Here is a 12028-nt window from a genome sequence, read left to right as displayed (position 1 = left end):
TCTGCACCTGTTAATCAGCGGATGCAGCAAGTACCAACTGACTTTGGTGAAGACAATTGCTCCAGAGGAAAAAGTCAAAGGGAAGGAAGGCCAAAGTGGATTAGCATAGTCTGAGAAGCCTTGAGAAGGTGCCGTTTCTGGTTCATGCTGAGGTATTCAAGCTACCTGGAGAGAAAGAGCATGTGGTGTCTCTCTCAGACACATCAGGATTCAGGCAGGAATCTCTTGGACCTTGGCTGAGGACACCCTAAGCATTTTCATGGCTTTACGTCACCAAGCCTGCAAGTCAGGAACAGAGTGGCAACTTGAGGTGAAACACGGTGAGACACGTAGGGAAGTTGTTTTTGGCTCTCCTTTGGGTTTCTGAGGGGTGGGGAGGCTTCAGAAGCTGTCCCTTGCCAGGTCTGGCCTGGCCTAGCCTTCTCTGTGTGAAAAGGGACATGGCTCCTCTTCTCCCTTCTGGTTGTGGGAAGCCAGAATTAGTTATTTTTGGGGTAAGATAGCACAGGAGGAACCTGGTAGGGGAAGAATCTGCCTTTAAAAGACCTTTAAGAACGGACTGTTACAAATAGCCCTCAGAAATGACTTAAATATCATTGTCTCTTCCTTGGGGCAAAGATGTGGGCTTCATGACTTCTCACCCTATCTTCTGCGGATACCTAAACTTGTACTTTTGTGCTTTGCCATAGCAGGGCCTCCGTGTTCTTTTTGCATTGGTTTTGGAGACAGAAGAGTGATTTTATCACTGTTTTTCTCACCTTCCCTGAAGACCTCTGAAGGCTTCACATGCTGAGACTTAATGAGAGACCCATGAAACTAGAAGCTTGTCTTTGGACATCTCTTTAAAGACACTCCTATCTATGCATTTCAATTAGATGTGGGAGGTTTACGGTAGCCATCCTTGCATCCTGCATTTGCAAGTGATAGCATCAGGGACAGCAGAGGTGTCAAATCAGTGCTTGCTATGTATTTATTCCTCTCTGCCATGTACAAACCACCTCTTTCACACATCTGTTTCCAGGTGTCCCACAAGCCAGTAGATTGCTGCTGTCAAAAATGGTTTGCAATTTCTCTGTAGCTCTCAATTGATTTGTTAATGCCCTCTGAATTTTAAAAGTCACTGCAGCTGCCTCTTGAGCAGCCAGGATATGGGGAGATTGTTATTTAAATGACATAATGGCCATCACAGAAAATCTACACTGAAAGTACATTGGAGGAATGATTTCTGTCTGGAAAACATAGCCCCATGCCTGAGTCTAAAGAAAAGAGAGGAAACAGGTCTTTCCCCTCACCTCACATTCATTTGGCTGTCTTCAAGGTGTCTGCCTGACTTCTGCCAAGGCTGAAGTTGTTGTTACTGTTGCTACTACAGCAAATGGTGTTTGTTCAAGCAAAGAGCCTGTGCATTCCTGAACTCTGCTTCCTTCCCTTCTGGTCAGAGAAGAGAGTTATCCAGGGGAAAGCAAACGTTGCCAGCTGCTCTGCCAACTTCTTTTGCTAGTCAGTAACATTTTGCTCAGGGAAGGCAAAATATCTGGTTATCTTTTCTTCCAGGAAGGAAGCTCTAGAAGTATTTCTTTGCTTGAAAATTCATATTTACAAGGCGGCATTAGCAGCTGGGGGTCGCCGGGACTTGATGCTTTAGAGAATTTTTACACAATGAAGCATACCCCAGGGCTGTGGCCACAGATGAGATAATAGGTCTGTGTAACACAGGCATCCTCTGAGACACAGTGCTCTCAGCAGCCCAAGCCCCTGCAATACCCATCCCACCTCTAGATACCACGACTCAAGCAAGCACTGTGCCGGCTGCTGAAAACTTTTACTGCACTCTTAGGTCCATACATTCATGAGATCACCCAACATACAGGCCAGATTCCTGCAGCCGGGTATTTGCAGTCCATTTATAGCTGGAGCACTCCCAGCAAAACCTACAGAACTGGCTTGCATAACCCCACGGGGGTCCAACCCCATAATAAACCCTTACAGTAATAAACTTGTAGTTCTGAAGGGTGGAGGGGTGGAGGAGGGAAGAGATGCTTCTTTATCTGCATTACTCCACATCACAGATGCTGACAGAATTATTGATTTAGAACTCACAGCTCCAAAAAGACTTGGTAATGTAATCTTTATAAGCTCTTTCTTTCTTTCTTTCTTTCTTTCTTTCTTTCTTTCTTTCTTTCTTTCTTTCTTTCTTTCTTTCTTTCTTTCTTTCTTTCTTTCTTTCTTTCTTTCTTTCTTTCTTTCTTTCTTTCTTTCTTTCTTTCTTTCTTTCTTTCTTTCTTTCTTTCTTTCTTTCTTTCTTTCTTTCTTTCCTTTCTTTCCTTCCTTCCTTCCTTCCTTCCTTCCTTCCTTCCTTCCTTCCTTCCTTCCTTCCTTCCTTCCTTCCTTCCTTCCTTCCTTCCTTCCTTCATTTCTTTCTTTCTTTCTTTCTTTCTTTCTTTCTTTCTTTCTTTCTTTCTTTCTTTCTTTCTTTCTTTCTTTCTTTCTTTCTTTCTTTCTTTCTTTCTTTCTTTCTTTCTTTCTTTCTTTCTTTCTTTCCTCAGATGTGATGTTTCCAATAGGCCCCTTTGTTACGGGCTCTTTGGGGACATTATTAAACTTGCTACTGCTAAACTGCAGTCCCAGCCTTCAGTTTGTTATGTACAACTCTCTTGGTATGCATCTCTTGGAAGAGCCCATAGCTGTAAGGTCTATTGCTTTACCAGTACTCTAGGAAGATCGAAGGATTAAGTTATACATTACGTAAAACTACCCACTAATCCTCTTAGTATGCATTACCAGTGAATGGCCTGAAATAGGCTCTCACTAAAAGAGCCCTAACATTCACTTTCTTGATGATATATTAATACGTGAGGTCTGTGTCATGGATTTTGGTGCTGAAATATTCAGTACACCGTCTTCTGTCCGCTGCTAGATCCACTCGCACGTGTTAGTAGAGTGCTAACAAAATTACGGTTGGTAAAGCAGGTTATGTGTTTACCTAGTAGCGAGACATTTATAAAATATAATTATATATTTTCTAGAGTGACAGAGTCACTGGGATTTTTTTTCTTTTTTTTTTTTTCTTTTTTTTTCTTCATAAGAAACAGAAACAGCTATAAAACCATGATTAAAAATGTTACATGGGATGATTTACATTTTAAAATAAGGATATTTTTAGGAAAAAAAGAAGATTTATAACACAAAAGGGTTTGGAAATTGTTTGGTTGCTGTGTACTGCTTTTTTTTTTCCAGTACAGTTTGCTATCTGTTATACAGTCTTGCATAAATGTTTAGATTAGGGGAGGAAAGAAAAATTAAATGTGATGGCTAAGACCTATAAGAGCTGACTCACTGACTTGAGTTATTGCTGTGCAGAAAGTTTGTAAAGCCTTTACATCCAGCGAACACTTAGTGCTACTTCAGCCTTGACAGTTGACCTTTCAATCTGATGGGGTTTAGCAACAATAATTGCAGTATCTGCAGTACAGGCAATGCAGAAGACTGCTTAGGAACCCAACCTCTCTCATTAGGTCTTACATCATGTTCTAAAACTCAACCCCTCATTGCATGGGTATGCAAATTCTCTAGTAATACCTGTTATAGGAGCTGATCAAGGTACAATCCCCCCGCTCTTTATTTATTTATTTATTTATTTTAAATTTCTCCCATTGTTTCGGATATTCCTGGATTTAGTTTAGAGAGGGGAGGAGAAACCTCCAAACCCCTTTCTCTCCCCAGATACTGAGTCAGCACTGGTTTCTTTCTTTTTTTTTTTTTTTTTTTTTTTTTTTTTTTTTTTTTTCTAAGTAAGACCTAGTGTAAAAAAGCAACAAACAAACAAGTTAGACTGTTGTAATTTGGTCAACCACTCGGGTGCTATCCATATCCACCATTTCGACACACTCTATTTCCTCACGGTTTTCAGGATTCTTCTTCTCTTTCCTCTTCTTCTTGGACGGTGGCAGGAAAGTCAATATCACAGGTAAAATGGCAAAGCAGTGAAAGAAGGTGACTAATGCTATTAAAAACAAGCACCTGAACAGTGTACGGGTCAGATTTGAAGGCACAGCTGCAAGAGGAATCAGACCAACAATATAGCAGAGGTAGCTCTGCAAAATAGCTACCCCATGCACTTCCAGGGCATTTTTCACCCATTTAGTTCTTGTGAATTCTTTGCCCAGGACAAAGGTTGATAACAGTGGAGCACAGTTGTCAATTGTGTAATTAATTCCGTAAATTAAGCACAACACAGAAATACAATCTAGTTCCACTTTCCACAAGGTCATAAAACCTATAACTCCAAACTCAACCGAGGCAACAGTTAGAGTGAGCCAGACATTGATCAGAGAGTCTGCCACCAGGAATGCAGAGAAGAAGAGCAGAAATAAAGCACTAATGCAGGAGTTTTGTAAGGGGGCTCCCACTGAAGAGGCATAACGATCCATGTACACAAATGATGGATTGAAAACGATGAATTTCACCTTGGAGGTGAGAGAGAGCTTCCTCAGGGTCTCCAGGAGGTCATAAAGTTCTTCCCTCTTGGTTTCCATTGTCTTGGCCACCAAGAACATCCTGGAGGCCACAACATCGACTTCATTGTTGTATTTCTTGGAAAAGATGATATCCTCTGAAAAATGGGCAAACTGAGGGGCCTTCAAGAAGGAGTTCCTCAACATATCAGTGAAATTTTTCTTGGGCAATCCGGTAGATATGTTGAGTTTCCTAAGGTAATTTAAGTAGCTCTCAAACCAAGATATCCTCACAAAGCCCTTGGTATACTCCAGCACGTCCTCCTGGACACTGGTGTTCCAGTACTCTATTGACTCGTAGATGTAGAACCCAATCACTGGGCTGTAGTTACTGAAATACTTCTGCTGGGCAGTAGTATACTCAATGGTCCGTGTGGCGGTCGCTACGATGTTGCTCAGGTCTGACCCTTCACTGACCTGCAGGTAGCCCATTAAGGCAAAGGAAATATAAACAAGGTAAAAGAGAACTACAAAAGGCTTGACATAAGTGTTTGTTATCCAGTCACAATAATAACGTTTAAGGAACCACACCAAAAGATGACTCTCATAGGTGTTCGTTTCCTCTGAATCTGTTGTGTCCTCGCTGAATCTGGCTGTCAGAAGAAACCTATACCATGCAGGCTTCTCTTGCAATACCTCTGGCTTTGGTACCTTTCTACAGAAGATACTATGCTGGTAGTTGTTTTCTATGTAGCCAGTAAACACCAGGCTGGAACCATAAAAGGAGAGTACATAGAGGTAGTTGAAGAAAATTGCAATACAGGAATTGCAGCAGAAAATCCTGGCTGCTTCAATGTTAGTGAAGGGACTGGCACCTATTCCAAAAGTGACCAGGTACATGGCAGTGGTGAGAGAAAACGAGAGCATGGAGTCTGCAAATACGGCTGCAGTCCTCTCTTTAACATGTTGGTCTTCTCTAGTTTTTCTCCAGGAGGACAACATTTCAAATGTCCCATATAACCCATGACCTACAATAGAGAACAAAGCAAGTGTTTAAAGTACTCAAATCAACATGTGGAATAACGTAACGTGGACATGCTAAAAGGCTCAAAGGAGACGTATCTGTCTTTTAACTGTTCTTGAAGTAAACGTCCTGCAGGAGAGAGAAAATATTACGGAGGTCTAAGCCACCGAAGCGCATTTGCTACCTGACTAGCAAACCTTATTGCCAGAGCTGGAGGAGAGTTCTGCTTCACTGACGCAGGGTTGATGGGTTAAAGAAAAAGTATTTTCTCTGGCTGGGTGTTTCATTTCAATATCTTGGAGTGCCTGTGATGGAAGATGCTTTGAAATTAGTTTTTCCTGGTGATGGGATCTGACCTGTGGTGGAAACAAAGAAATATGACCTTGAAGTGCCTACATTGGAAGCAGAGTTTTAGTTGGCTGCTTTGTAGAAAGACTGCAAAAAAATGAAACCTTCATGTAAGCTGAACACTGTCAAGTAAATCAGTCACTGACTTCTGCACTTCCTATGCATTTTTTTTTTTTTCAGGAAAAAGAAATCCTAGAAATGAAACAAACAAAAAAGCACAAATAGATTTTAGAGACACAGAATGGTAGAACTGAGACACAGAATAGTATGAAATTGCTTAAGGCATTGATTTTCTTACTTTAGCATGTCTAAGGGTATGTAAAACCAAATGCAGCTCTATTTCTCCTGGCGGTTCCTATATTTTGTAATTTAATTAACCCTTAAGATTAACATAACATTCATGAAAGGAAATAATGACCAACAGACCTGAAATCCTGTGTGTAACCCAAAAGTGCAGGTAAACTGGGAAAAGTGCATGATTTTAATCTCTGGTTTGCCATCCTCCTCTTCTGGTTTCTATTTTATGATCACTAACAGAGACACATTCTGGGGATACAGACCTCTGCTCACTCTTAGTGGACCTGATCTGGGAATACAGTCATCAGGCAAGATATCAGATGAGAGTGGATGAGATGAAAGTAGGTTGAACTTCTACACTGAGGTGAAAGGAAAAATACAGTCTTTGTATCACAACCAGAATGTAAGGCTTTGATATTTTTCTCATGATACTTCACATCATGTTCATCTTTACTTAATAGATCCTTTCTATCTAATCCCATCCTCTTCTCTGCCTTCTAATTTCTCTTCCTCCTCATTCTTTTGCTGTTTCTCCTGTCCTCCCCTCCTTACCTCTCCTGTCTGCTCTTGCATTATCTTCAGAAATTCTCAAAAGCCAGTCCACGGTGTTTTGCTCTTACCCACTCCCTGATAACATTAGATGAAATGATCAGAGCGGAATTACTTGACGATGACACTGAAGTGCAGTCACTGGGCTGCTGAAGTTGGTGCTCCAGTCAGCCAGGGCAAGGTAATTCACAGATCTCCATTAGGATTTCAGGCTGTCTGCAGACTACCAAAATTGTTCTATCAGCTATGTTCTCTTCACGATAGATGATTATCACTTTTGCCACAAGGGCTACAAATACCAGTCAGGAACCCCACAAATAAATGAAGTATTCTCAAGAACATACCTTGTTTACTCTTAAGTTCCTCACATGGGCTAGATGTTTAATTCACTTGAGAAAGTAACCCTTTTGTGGTCAGTACCTTTTGTTTCCAATTCATTCTACCCTTCTTGCAAGGAATATCCTACCTACATTTTAATAGACGGCAGGCATGGTAACTCTGCTAATGCTGAAAAGAACAGGAATTGGGTATTTTATAGGGAATCCAAAATATAGAGCTCATAAGATGGGATAATAGGACAGCTGATGTTCTTCCTTATCACGGTCACCTAGTATTTAGAATAAGCAAGTCTGTGCTCTCATGCCTGGCAGATGTCATACCTGCACTGTCATTTGGAGTCATGGCACCGAACATGAGTGTCCAATTTGTAGCAGTGTCATGGTTCTGGTCTTGGTATGGCATTTGGCATTCATCTGAATTGTCCCAAACAATGTTTTACAGGGCCAGGTCAAGACTATCAATTTGATAACTAGCACTGTGACCCCTCTTAAAACTAATGGGGAATACTGGATCTCCCCAGACATAAAACGAAGCAAAAAGCATAATCAGTGACTGGCACCCCGTTGTTAATTATACTTCAAATAGTTATGTTCTAGGCTCAGAAGGGAAAGCTATTAAGCTTGCTTCCAGTGTGTTCTTTGTAAAGACAGGCTGACCTTTATTTAAATGTAACTGATCACTTGCCAAAGCAGGGAGTGAGAGATTTAATCCATTTATGGCTCCCATAAGTCCTGCAGACAGGCTTGTCTGAGGGTTTCACATGGCATCATATGCATTAGCTTCTCGTGAGCAAAACAGTATAAAATGAGGTCATTGAATATTACAAATTACTTCCATCATGAGCTTTAGTTATAACATGTTTTTGCAAAACAACATTTCAGCATTAACAGGCTCCTGCCCAAAAATATTCAGATAGCTGCATTAATTTGGAAAGCCTTTGACTTTGCAATGAAAAAAAATATTAGAGCTAATTAAATCAGATGCTGAGCAGGACTTTTTAAGTCATAAGATTTTGCATAATGTCTGATAAGACTGACCCCTGATACAACATGTTTTCTTTAAGGACGAAACAAAGAACACTCTGGGACACCACTTCATCTTATATCTTCTTCGGGACTAACCTAAAATGGAATCTGATTTGGAGAACGTTTCAAGCAAAGGCACAAAGAGGCGTCCCCGCATGTGCTCCACAAAGCCAATGGAAAAACAGTGAGATACCATTCTATTTTAGGATCGGTCCCTTTTGTTGCTCCCTACGCGGTCTGTGTGCTGGGAATTGGTATTTTCCTTCGATTGTACAATCTCTGACTTGCCTGCCCGTGTGTATAACAGCTACAGAACTGTAATTTACCTTTAGGAAGGCATACCTGCATGACAAGCAAACTTGCATGCTTTTTGCATCAGCGGCACTACTGACCCAATCCAGTATGATAGGAGAAAAAAAAGAAACCTGAACTTGTACATGAATTAGATACGGCAGTCCAAAGATTAGTCTTGTTTAGCTAGAAGGGGATTTAACTAACTTAATTTACTCCTCTAGCTACTGATTACAAGCACAGCTTGGCGTGCCCATCTCCAGCGTTGTCTAACTTGCTGGTGCTTGTACAGATCTCAGTCCCAGAGATTAGGGCAGATAGGTCTATTGAGGCATTTTGCAAGAATTTCTTTCACTCTCCTGTCATTTCCTTTTCTATTTTTTGGTGTGTCCTCAACTGATTTGCACCAATTACTTTTATTCCTCTTGCTAGTGCTGTGTCTAACCTATATAATATTAACGAGAACGAGGCAATTTTTTCCTTGCAAATAAATTATGTAATTACTTTAACTGATTTTCCCTTTTTACTAGCGACTTAAGCCACAAATCTGTAATGATTTACAGCAATTTGTTCATTATTCACCATCACTCAGTAAATAACAAATATGAACTCAAACAGCTAATGGGCTATTGGAGATCTTTTGTTGTTGACATTTGCTATTATGATTCACTTGTTGTCCCCTACAGTCAGGCTGTACAACTATGCACTGAGAACAAGGAGTACAAAGAAAGACTTTTATTTCTATTATTTTTATTATTTCTATTATTTTTATTATTTTTATTATTTTTATTATTTTTATTATTTTTATTTTTATTTATATTTATTTTTAAATTAAAAGAGGTTCTTAGTGGGCAAATGAAAATGTTAGGGCTATATGAGAAGGGTACTGGAGAAGAGGGGGACCAAATTCTTTCCCCTGCCTCCCCCCGCCACATGTCTTGAATGACTGAGGACAGAAATTCTGGCTTTTTCAAAGAAAACACAGAGCACAGCTATTGCTATCTGTTATTTTGGAGGAGCTTAATTATTGCACATGCTGAGGTAGGCTATCTTTAATTTTAGAAACTAATAACAATAACAGTAATAAAAACAATAAATGATTCCTAGCTTAAATACTGTGCTTTTATGACTAACCTGAAAGTGCTATAAAAAGTTTCATTAGCCTCCTTCAGGATCAAGTCTTGCAATTACACACGCTCTACAAAATCAATGGAGAGCATGAATAAGAGAAAAAAAAAAAACAACTTATAGAGAGTTGTGAAAGCTAAGGCAAAAATTTCTGTTGCTTAGTATTGTCATTGGTTATCTAATTTTAAACAGTACTTATGTGCAGGCACTATGACCATTCCTTTTAGTACCATTTTAATATATCGAAAAAAGAGATGCATCCTTTCACCTGCTAAGTGGCTGTTCAAGCAAGTGGCATCAGCAGCTGGGGTTTGAAGCTGGCTCGGTTGCTGCCTGCTGAATGGCAATACCAAAGCACTGAGGGGAGATGGGATTTATAGCATCCCAGAGCCTGTGGCAGAGCAGTGAAGCCACTTCCCCACCACTGCAGCCACAGCCCAGCTCTGTTCGCTTGCCTTAATTGCTTCCCTGAAACCCAGGCTGTTGCTAGCTTTCCTTCTGTTTCAAGGACATGTTCAGTTCTGCACTAAAAGTGAGGTTTTGGGGTTTTGATTTTATCACAGGCAGAGGAAGGCTGTGTATTCAAATAGACTTTTTCAGTAAGAGAAAGTAAGGAGAATGACTGAGAATGAAGTTTTGGTTCATTTTTTTGCAGTTTTAAGCATCCACAAAGCAACAGAATGTGGGACTCATCAGTTGTTCTTGCTCTTTGGAAGGTTGTGTGCCTGTGTGTGCGTGTGTGTTTGATACCTGAGCAAAACCTTCCCATCAAAATTTCCCTTAAAGGCTCTGAAGTTGCATTCTTCCACGCTTCCTTTGGAAGGTGGCGTTTCATGGGCAATTAATTTCATTCATCTCATTTTAAGGCACTTGCACACAAAGCACGAATACTGATCGATCTCTGCCTTGCTTGGGCTGAATGCTGCACCAGTACGGATGGTGCCCACCACCTGCCGAATTCAGACTGACACAGCACTGGTGCAGGCAAACTGTCCTCCTGATGCTGCAGCCTGCTCCTTCCCCCTGCCTAGGCTCTGCTGCTCCTCACCACCCCAAGTCACTGCTATCAAGTCTCCTGCTTCTGCAATGTCCCTACTAAAGGGACGATCAGGATTAGAAACATCCACAACTTTTTTTTTTAATTAATTAATTTATTTAATTATTATTATTATTTTTTTAATTTTAAATCTGTTTTCCTGACACTGATGGCATGAAAGGCAGGCTGAAAATGGGAAGGAGTCATGGTAGGATGCATGGCTGTGTCCTCGTGATCTGGATCAGCAAAGCCTGACATGGAAGCAGGGGTGTTGCTGGGGTTAAGTCTGGATTTTGATTTAAGGTTTTTGCACGTATTGTAATGGCTCCATCCTTGCAACACAATCGGTTCAGCTGGACGAATGAGGTCTCACTTAGGTTGATTTAAGTCTGAAATCACCCCAGTGAATGGAAGCACTTGTCTGCAAGAGGAATTTAGTGTGAAGTGAGGAAGTGTGTGAATTTACAGAGCACGAGCTATTTTACACCAGCTTTCTTTGTGGAAAGAAAGCACAAGAAAACCCGTGAAGGACAACTTGATTCACATTCAAAGTGGAGTGAAATATCACCCACGGAGACAAACACTGGGTGAATTAACATGGAATAGCTAGGATGCTATAAATTCATATCCTGGCTTACTGAGGGCATAGCCAAGCTCTCAGAAACTACACTTGTGCAAAATTAGTAAGACAGGAGATCAGCATCATACTGCAGGAATTGCCCTTTCCAAAATGATATCTGTAATAACATATGATATAATGACGGTGCAATGAATTTTCCTAGCCTACAGTATTAAAAATAACAATGCATATCACTCAGCTATGTGATTGCTTTCCACAGTAATGTCAACAAAGAGGCTGAGACAATTTCCCTCTGCTGACTTATTTTTTTCCAGCTAGACCAGCAAGCTCACCAGCTCCCATTTTACAAAAAGCCAGGTGAAACTGCTAATCCGGACTCCCTGTGTCACAGGAGCTGTAACCAACCAGTTGCTGAGTAGATGGGTGACCTGCCTCATGCAGCCTCTCCTGGCAGGCAGAACGTTACCTGGGAACACGCAGCAGCTTCCAAGTGCCGCTGAATTTGCAGGCAGACCAAGAGCATTTGCATCCAGCTGAAGCAAACATCTGGCTTCATACCACTGAAATAACCACCAAATCCAGACCCTTCAGCATGCAAACAGAATCAGAAGCAAGACTAGTTCACACTGCAGGTCTCACCAAGTTTATCACAATTTGGTGCCATGGGTTGAGCTGACCAGCTGAATTGTCAGCATGCTGCTGCAACAAACAGGAGTTATTCCAACCAAGGCCTAACTTAGTGCCCCCTGAATGGCACATTGCACATCTGGGAATCCTGAAGCACGCAGGCATGGCTGTCCCTAGCAGTCCTGCTGAGCAAAGAAAACACCCTGCATGTCTCACTTGCTTGTCCTTCGCTTGCCTGCATGTTTCTGGGGGCCCACTTCAGTGTAGAGTTACATCCTATAGGCTGCTAATATCCTATAGGATACTAACGCGCTATATGGGAGTCCTGTG

General features: G+C 41.1%; 1 protein-coding gene across 2 annotated transcripts in view; it reads right to left on the bottom strand.

Moving 5' to 3' along the window:
• Positions 1-2518: 2518 nt before the first annotated feature.
• Positions 2519-12028, bottom strand: part of PTCHD1 (patched domain containing 1) — a 31921-nt gene continuing 22411 nt past the window's right edge. For both annotated transcript variants that reach the window (XM_084506309.1, XM_084506310.1), the window contains one exon: positions 2519-5482. In XM_084506309.1, the coding sequence (XP_084362435.1) occupies positions 3828-5482 (1655 nt within the window). In that variant the 3' untranslated portion in view covers positions 2519-3827. The remainder of the gene's footprint in view (positions 5483-12028) is intronic.

This window comes from Aythya ferina (assembly GCF_964211825.1).
Source record: "Aythya ferina genome assembly, chromosome: 1".
NCBI classification, from domain to species: Eukaryota; Metazoa; Chordata; class Aves; order Anseriformes; family Anatidae; genus Aythya; species Aythya ferina.
The sequence above is the reverse complement of the archived record's forward strand: the minus strand, read 5'-3'. Positions and strand labels throughout refer to the sequence as shown.